The sequence below is a fragment of the Papaver somniferum genome, chromosome 4, assembly GCF_003573695.1.
Source record: "Papaver somniferum cultivar HN1 chromosome 4, ASM357369v1, whole genome shotgun sequence".
In the NCBI taxonomy this organism is placed as follows: Eukaryota; Viridiplantae; Streptophyta; class Magnoliopsida; order Ranunculales; family Papaveraceae; genus Papaver; species Papaver somniferum.
The window spans coordinates 946,251-955,708 of record NC_039361.1 but is presented as its reverse complement, the minus strand read 5'-3'; the positions used below and the strand labels follow the sequence as shown (position 1 = coordinate 955,708).

Here is a 9,458-nt window from a genome sequence, read left to right as displayed (position 1 = left end):
AATGTCTGTGTCACAATGACAGGATTAGATCTGTAACACCCATCTCTTATCAAGAACTAGAAAACTCACTGTCATGCATAACTCAGAGTATGTTCTATCAGAGTGCACATTATAACCACCATTACTACTACATGGTCAAAGGAACTCATGAGCAGGTAATTAAGGCATGATGAGAACTGAGAAGTTTCCTGGAAATGGGGTCTGGTTAGTTTAATAAGTTGACTTTGATGTCAACCAACCAATTATCCTCAACTAACAGTAAAACCAAGATAGTCAAAGGGGGTTTCTTGGTTAAGTTCAGATGTACTAAAAGTCAATAGTTTACTGACAAGTGAAAGTCAACTGTAATTGGCTTGTCTTGCACGAGCTGAAGTTAGGCGCCGTTCTAAATCCTAATTAGGCGCTTCTCATTAAGGCCTTGTTATATTTTTGGTATTAAAGAAAAAAAATACTGTTTGTGGTTAAGCACGATTACGCAGAAAATTTTAAAATAATACAGAAATGTTTTTAGTATTATAAATTCTGTATAAGTATTCAAATCTGGTGGAATGTCCAAAGTTGAGTTGGTCAGACACTTGATGGTTGCACCAAGAGACTCTGAAGTTTGAATCTCACTTGCATCGGATTTTCGTGAGATTTTTTTAAGAGAAATGGTCCCAGGGGCAGGAGGACCGGATAATGAATTCAGGTGATGAATGAGCTTAGTCTAGGAATTATGAAAATGTTTAATTACTACGTAACTTTTAATTTTAAAGCTTAGATATGATTCTGTAAGCCCATGCAAAAAGTAGAAACTCATTATGTTTATTCTCTACTAGAAGTACGTAAGAAAGGAAAAATAAAGCCATAATTACTAATAATGGATTCCTGATTCAGTTGAAAACCTGTGTGGATTTTCCATAACAATCCTGTAAACTGACTCGGAAAATATTTTACTTGGAACTTTGGGTCACATTGAATGAGTCAGGTTGGAAAGCAAGAGTGTTGGCATATAAGGCTTCCGTGCCTCGGCTAAAATCACCCAAGGAAACGTCAGCACCATAATTTCTACTGACCGAACGGAACAGATATTATGCCTCTGCTAATTTCTATACCAGCAGATGGATTAGTTTCTCCCTGCTCTATCCAAAAACAAAGAAACAACCAAATTCGATGAAACAAGTGGGATTACTTTAGTGCTAGCTAGATAGGCCATCTTCTTAGAAGAAATGATGGGATTTGGCAGATATACATCAAGTGCTTGCAATTTCATTTATGTACTCTAGTTTCATTTATGAAGCTAACCCCCCATTTGATCTTATTTTATGTACTCTTGTACCTATCTTCACATGCTCATAATACCCATCAATCTTTCTTTTTTCTTTTTCTTTGGAAGTTTTTTGCGCCGGTTTTGGATATTCTGATGTTTTTCGATGAAAGAATCAACATGCAATCTTTTCTGGGAGTGTGTATTCAAGTTACAACACAAGAACTCAAAAACAGCACAAATCATTTGATACAATCTTTTTGGGGGAGTGCAGAAATGGATGGTCAAGTATTCAAGTCACACAACTCAATTTGACTGCAAGAATGAAGTATACAAGTAACTCAATTTGACTGCAGGAGGAATAGATGAACTCGAAAACAAGATAAAACTATAAAACTTTTGAAAACAAGACCAACTAGAAAACTTTTCTATCGGCAGTGTCTAAACAGAGATGAAACAGTAACCTGTACATCCGTTCAGCGAGGACTCCTGTTATTGGTTCAAAGGAGAGAGGGAGAGAGATCCAATCATACAATTCGAAATAAATATATCAGTACATGAACATTTGACAAACAACTTGATGATACCTAGACATCAACTGTATTACAGTTAATGCAATATATAAGAATACAACATGGCCTTCAAATCTACCAACCAATAGTTTTTAAAACCATAACCCTACCAGACACCACCCCACATTCACCATTTAAGGACTGAAAACGTAACAACACATTTTTACACAGAATCAAGGCCAATTGTGAATTGCAGAAGAATAAATGAATCTGTAATATGTACCTATTCTATATGTACACATACTGAACATACCAAATCAGCATCAAAATTTACCCTAAAATATCATTTCCTGCAAAATCTTTTGCTGTAAAACCAACTTTCTCAAACTTTCCTATCTCACTACTTTGCCTGAATTTCAGATAATCTAAGCAAACAAAAGGTTTGTACAATCTAGGTTTTCCATCTCCTACTATTTCATCAGGTGCTAAAATTACTTTCTCATCCTCAAAGCACCAAAAAAAGGCTAAAGAAAGACGGTTTACCGGTCTTTTAAGAATGACCCTATGTTCTGACGATCTTAATCGTCCATTACTCCAGGCCTGTAACAAGTCACCTACATTCACAACCAATGTATCTTCACAAGGATTTATATCCATCCATTTTCCTTGTTTTGATCTTACTTGAAGTCCACCAATTTGATCCTGATAAACAATGGTTATACAACTCATATCTGTATGCATTCCGAGTCCTTCGATTTCTTCTTTTTCTTTCACAACCTCCGGCGGAGAATAATTGATTATTCTCAGATACCCGTGACAGTTACTGAATTCTGGTCCATAATACTTCTTTACAAAACCATCTCCTAAACAATTCAATACAATCGCCATGATTCTCTTTGATATGTCTGTCATCTTGTTTCCATATTCTTCAATTAACTCACTACCAATACATTACAACAAACTAAAAGATGAGCAAAACAACGCAACAAAAAAACAGGCAACTATACAGGGAATGAAAACATATCAATGGTTCAATTAAAATTTTACCTAAATTCAGAACTCGGAGGGTTGAAGAGAACATCTGTTGAACTCTTTGCAGAAGCAAAGAAATCAGGTCCAGATACACGAAAGCTTTCAAAAAATGGAGAAGCTATAAAATGAGGAGTATAAGTTTCCACACTTGTTGAAGGACCAAGATTAAGTTTAGAGTCTGTTGGAAGGTTAAAGAGCTGTGCAGATAGAGAGTAAATTATGCTGTAGAGATCTTTCGAAATTCCATGATTGGTTATATGAAAGAAACCCCATTCTTGACATGCACGACAAAGAGACGAAAAAGAAGATGAAGATATAGGCTTAGATATGTCCAGGACAGGAAGCTGTACAGATTCAGACATGGCTCTATATAGAAAAATGGTAAACTGATTGTCTTTGTTGTGATGAACTGGACGGCAAGTAGATATATTGGCTAGATATAGAAAGAGAAAGAAGCGTCTGAGCTTTAATAATATAAGGATTATTCTTCCAACTGTGCTTAAAATGCTTAAAATACAGATTCTTATTTAGTTTTAGTACTTGTAAGGGCTAATGAAAAAACACAACAGACAACGCAAATGATTATTCAAGTCGAGCCTCTTTATCAACCGTGTAAGTGGACAGCCTATATTTCTGCACTTGGGGCCTACTGCCCACAAGTCCCCTCATATTTAGGAGGGCATCCCCTAGATGATTGACATGCCGCTAGGCATGAGCTGGATGAGGGACTTTTGATCTCTAGGCGAGGTTGAACAGGCAATGAAGCTCAAAGACTTGAAGAGAAGTTGGAGAACAAAGATGTGGTTCCATGTAATACAGATCAACAAAACAAATATACAAATAATAAAAAGGTATAAAATGCACAACTAAGATGGAGCCTTAAATATTATACAGTTTCACTTGGATATAATAAAAGAGAGAAACAAATTGTTCTTTGTTATTCTATACGGCAATTTAGGGCAACTCATTAAGTTTGGTGTGAGTCTGTGAGAGACATGGACAGAGGGTTTTGACTGTTCAACAGTGAACAGTTCTCTGTTAATTTAACTGAAAAAATCTTAAGTCAATGAAAAGAGAGACTTCATCAATCATCTGCAGGTTAATTTGGCAGCAGTAGGCAGGATTGGTGGAGATACTTCTGAATCCTGATTATGCATGAATTTTTGAGGTTACTGTGGATTCTATTGGAGAGGCAATCCTGTTGACTACATAGCTGTTTTGTCTCATTAAGCAGATGCATATGACTAAGCTACCCCTCTAGTTTAATGACAATAAAATATTCCAAGTTGTGCAAGCTATCTCTAACATACTATATGTAGTGAATTCTCATAGCTTCTAGAACTGCAGAACTTACCAATGTGTGTGTGAATGAACAACATTTAAGCAGGAATAGGGTCCCAGGAATCATGCAAACCAGGCACCAATTGTTTACTTGTACATTTCTAAACTAGTCATTAGTATGATCTTCATACACTATCTATGGAAGAGTGGGGAACAGACATTTCAGACTTTCAATCAGCATCATAAGGGATTAAACATTCTGTAATAAATGGGATTTGCAGTATCTTAATTTTTCTTAATTTTTACCCTTGAAAATAAGATGATTCTTTTTTTACTTGTGAATGAAACATCATAAAGATTACTATCATCTCGATACTACTAAATCCTCAATGTTTTCTTATTTTATGAAAGGGTTGATTGCATTCAAGTATAGAAATAATCATTATATTATAAAAAACCAACTTGTCAATAAAAGAGTTTTATATAGGATCACCCATACAAAGAATGACCTCAGCAATGCCATCTATAAGAACAGAGAAGAGAAGTGCAGAAATTGAAAGGCTAACAAATTGGCAATGAATAATTAAATGGCACCAGATAAGCCCACATAAACGAGGGAGTTCATACCGTTCACCAGAACCTCATTCCCATTCAATAGTTGATGGTGGTTTCGATGTGATGTCTTGAACAACTCGATTTACACCCCTGACACTATTGCAAATCTTTCTGGACACGTCATCTAGAAACTTGTGCTCAAAATTGTACCTGGAATATTGTCATCGAGATTATATGAGACATATAAACAGAGTAACATTAAACTAAAAAATCAAAAGTAAACGAAAGAAAGGTTGTGATAAACCACCAGAAGACCTAAGCTTAGCAGCTGCAGCTAGGTGTTGGCCTAGGCTTATTTTTAACTGCTAGTGGGTTGTTGACATGCATTTAAGGCTGTATATTATTATGTAACAGGGAATACAAATTCAAGCATTAAATCATTAGCACAAGTTTATCATTCAGATTCTCCAAGACAGCTCCTCAGACATAACATAAAACAAATAACAAAATAATGACGGAGCATTGAACATCACTTGAACCTGAAAATTGTACTACATTCATGTCTATCTGACAAATAGTACGATGTTTTGACAAATCATACAGCTCAACACTAAACTAATCCTCGTATTCTACTGACGATATCAAAAGTACATGGTGAAATCTTACCACACACTTCTATCTCAACTTTCACCCTTATAGATGTTGTGCCAGAGAGTGGTCAACAAAGAATGGTTTATTTTGTATCAAAAATTGTTTACGTAGATAACTCCGTAGTGTTTGTTAGTTAGTATTAGAGCATGTAATACTTGTGGAGAAAGAAAAGGACAAACCAGATTTGGGAGGGCCTCGTGTTTTTGCTTATATCAAGAGATATACCCTTTAAATAACACTGCAGGTGGGGATATTAATTCATGTCTGGCCAGAAACCAATTGTGATAATGTGAACTTACTAGGTCTCCCTGAATTATAGAATCATGTTCAATAACTCAAAAGCATATCCAGAGTGATTCTCATAACAGAAACGCGAAGTAACTGACTGCTTTTGCGGAGAAAGAGGTTCAAAGGTGCACATTTGTGTATCATACAACTGCAAGCCATATTTCTGAATATTTGTGGTCAAATATTTTAGCAATTGATCCCAGAACATCTTAATGAGTTCCAATCTGAATTTCATAGCTCAAAGCAGCCTTCGTTGCGTTACCGCCATTCAAAGGGGGGGAAAGAAAAGAAAGAATAAGCTTAATTTAACAGGAAAAAAAAAAAAAGAAACTCACCAGTCTGCCGTCATACCATCCTGACTAGTAACAGCTCTAAGGGCAACAACATGAGAGTGTGTTCTCTGATCACCCTGAACACCAACTGATCTTATGGGCAAAAATACTGCAAAAGCTTGCCAGATGGAATCATAAAGTCCAGCTTCTTTAATTGACTCAATGAAGATCTCATCAACCTGGAAATATATTACGCAAGTGTAAGAGCTAGGCATTCCACAAGAAGCCCTAACATTTTAATCTACTAATCAATATTTTGCAGACCTGGCGGAGAATCTCCAATGCATTTCCTTCTGTGACATCACCTAAGACTCGTACTGCAAGACCAGGACCAGGGAATGGATGGCGCTTAAGGAACCCCTCGGGAACATTTAAGATCTTTCCAAGCTCCCGTACCTTAGAAAAAAGAACCAAGTAACAATGAGGAACACAGAGCAACATAGCTAATATGCGAAGCAGTTGACCCTAGAGAAATTCAATGTCAAACCTCATCCTTAAACAGAAGCTTAAGTGGTTCAATAAGCTTCAATTTCATGTCCTTGGGGAGGCCCCCAACATTGTGATGGCTCTTGATTGTGTGGGAATGGCTTCTTCCACTTCCAGGTGGTGGGCATGATTCGATAACATCAGGGTAAAGGGTTCCCTGAACCAAGAAAGCAGGTTTTTTCCCTATTTCCTTCTCCAATTTGGTGGCGAACTCATCAAATACAGTAATAAATTCCTTTCCAATAATTTTCCTCTTTTTCTCAGGATCTACTACACCTTTCAGCTCGCCTAAGAACTTCTCTACTGCATCAACACAAGTAACTGGCAAGTGAAGGTCCTTTTCAAAGAGCTGCATCACACGCTCCTGCTCCTTAAACCTACAAGATTAAGTTCTGATTAATGCACAAGTAAAACACATAGACAGAGATAAGACCAAGGTCTCTAAAATGAGAACCATCCAAAGAAAGGTTATTCACGGAGTGAATACTTCCCACTTCGACAAACAACAATATAGCAGGATATATTCCTTAAATGGGTGTTAGCAATCGCACCTCAATAAACCATTGTCAACAAAAACACAGTGAAGTCTATCTCCAATTGCTCTATGAACCAAAGTCGCTGCAACTGTAGAATCAACACCGCCAGATAAAGCACAGATAACATGATCATCATCCGCAACTACTTTTCTAATAACTTTAATTTCTTCTTCTAGAACATCTTCCATCTTCCATTCAGGAACTATTCCACAGACATTTAATAGAAAATTGCTAAGAGTTACCATTCCTTCCGGCGAATGTGTCACCTATACAATAAAAACACAATCAGAAAACAAACTCTAACAATAAAAGCATACAACAATAATAAATACCCAAACATTGGCAATGAACATCACAAGTAAGAGCACTTGGAACATTGTAATAGTATAACACATAATCCATCAAATTTTCACTAGACCACTACAAACCTTTCAAACAGATACCCTATAACTCTAATCAAATTACAAACATTGAACAGCTGCCAAATTAGACATTACATCATCTACACCTATTCAATCAGTAACTACAACAACGCAAAACAATCAACTCAAGCACCAAATTTATACCTATAGCATTCCAATTTCCCACTAAATTCATATCAAACTTTCTAATTCACGAAAATATCAATTCCCCCACAATTCATAAATGTCAAAACACTAAAGAACACAACAAAATTATACTACCTCAGGGTGATATTGGAGTCCATAAAACTTCCTCTTCGGATTCTCAATCGCTGCAACCGAACCCTGCTGGCTCTTAGCAACAACACTAAACCCCTCAGGCAATTTCACAGCTTCATCACCATGACTCATCCAAACACTCTGTTTAGACCCAATCCCACCACTCTTGTACAACCCACTCTCCTTCAGCACCTCAATATCCATCCTACCATACTCTTGTTTGTCACCAATATCAACAACACCACCAAGCTTCTGAACAATCAATTGCAATCCATAACAGATTCCCAGAACAAAAATCCCATTTGATTCAACATATTCAATAAACCCTTGTGGGAATGTTGGGGCATCTTCTGAATGGACAGAGTGAGGTCCACCTGATAAGATTATGACTTTAGGGTTCAAGTCTGTGATGGTTTTGAGAGATGATGTGCCGGAAATACAGAGTGAGAAGATTGATAGTTTTCTGATACGGCGGGTTATGAGATGTGTGTATTGTGAGCCGAAATCAAGGATTAAGACTAGATTTGTTGATTTTGGTGTTGGGGTTTCCATTGATTTGGGTTTTTGAGCTCTTGGTGGTGGTGGTGGTGGAAAAGATGAGGAGGAAAGGAAGAAGCTTTTAGGGTTTATAAGTATAAAGTTATAGGAATTAGGGTTTTTAGGATGGCGGGAATTTATCGTTTTATTAAGTGCTTATTTTGAGGAGAAAATTGATTTTGTTTTTTGCATTTTCTAGGAGGTTTGGCTTATTTGGTGATAAAAATGGATTTTAGCTTTTTGAGGAGTTAATCTGACGGTCGAGAAGATATATGCCGCTTGATTCTTGGGATATTATTTATAATAAAATGAAATAAAAACACACTTGACTAGTTGTTGCACTTGTCACGAGACTCACGGCTCATAACTGAAACGGAAAGTATACTACTACCCCCTTTTTTTTTGCCGGTGAATATCCGGGTGAGTCTAGCGGTATAGGCGGCGGTGAATTTTAAGTTTCAAACACCATGCTAACGTTGTCCAAAACTAAATGTTGTCCAAAACTATTGTTCCAAACCATCAGGAAAAAAAAAAAAAAACACGACACCCTTCAAATTAGGTTTCAAGTAGTTTGATTTTATCGAATTCATTTTCTTAAGAGCAAATATTAATTACTTATTGCTAACTACTGAGATCTTAAAAAAAAAAGTAAGAGCGGGGCTAAAGATAGTTTATCGACGTAAAAATACTAAAAAAACATTTGTACAATTTTTCGGACAATAAGCTGACCTTAGGTTTTTGTTGGCTCAAACCCAACTATAAGATAACAACGCCTAACAAGAACTATTACCAGAAGGAAACCTAACTAAATGATAGATTGAATGGCAATTGGAAGACTCCATAAACAAAACACTATCAGAAAGATCAGGGTTTTCTGGATCCCAAGTCATTTATTTTAATTTTCTCCACCATTTCATTATTTTCCAAGTAATATTAATATTTTGCAGTATTTTCTTAACTTAATTGTGATTATTCTTTTATAATTTTTTTTGGTGTTGTTGTCAAGTGTAGCTACTTGTATATCGTAGTAACAAATTTCATCTGTTACGTATATAAGCACACAAGACTACACTCATTATACATCGGGGGAAAACTTAACAATTGCATGATTATTATCATTTCACACACTAACTTAGATAGAGACCTTTTTCTTGAAGTAGAAAGGTTAAAAATTTATTAAAAAGGAAGAAAAGAAACGGAAAAGAGCGCCTAAGCGATACACGGGAAGGAATAAAACCTCCAAAAACAGAGAAAAAAGACAATCCAAACCCGGGCAACAAACCAAGAGCAAACAAACGACCCTAAAACTAGAGGCAGACCAG

General features: G+C 36.3%; 2 protein-coding genes across 2 annotated transcripts; both read right to left on the bottom strand.

The window, feature by feature from the left end:
* Positions 1-1,874: 1,874 nt before the first annotated feature.
* LOC113274546 (gibberellin 20-oxidase-like protein) lies at positions 1,875-3,343 on the bottom strand. Its single transcript, XM_026523919.1, has 2 exons — positions 2,806-3,343; positions 1,875-2,698 (listed from the first exon to the last, which is right to left on the bottom strand). Exons 1-2 carry the CDS (start codon positions 3,150-3,152, stop codon positions 2,089-2,091), a joined length of 957 nt encoding a protein of 318 aa, XP_026379704.1. The 5' UTR covers positions 3,153-3,343; the 3' UTR covers positions 1,875-2,088.
* A 1,145-nt stretch (positions 3,344-4,488) lies between these two features.
* LOC113274544 (GMP synthase [glutamine-hydrolyzing]-like) lies at positions 4,489-8,317 on the bottom strand. The gene is made up of 6 exons (XM_026523917.1): positions 7,603-8,317; positions 6,935-7,185; positions 6,385-6,760; positions 6,162-6,293; positions 5,901-6,076; positions 4,489-4,836 (listed from the first exon to the last, which is right to left on the bottom strand). Exons 1-6 carry the CDS (start codon positions 8,149-8,151, stop codon positions 4,713-4,715), a joined length of 1,608 nt encoding a protein of 535 aa, XP_026379702.1. The 5' UTR covers positions 8,152-8,317; the 3' UTR covers positions 4,489-4,712.
* Positions 8,318-9,458: the final 1,141 nt, after the last annotated feature.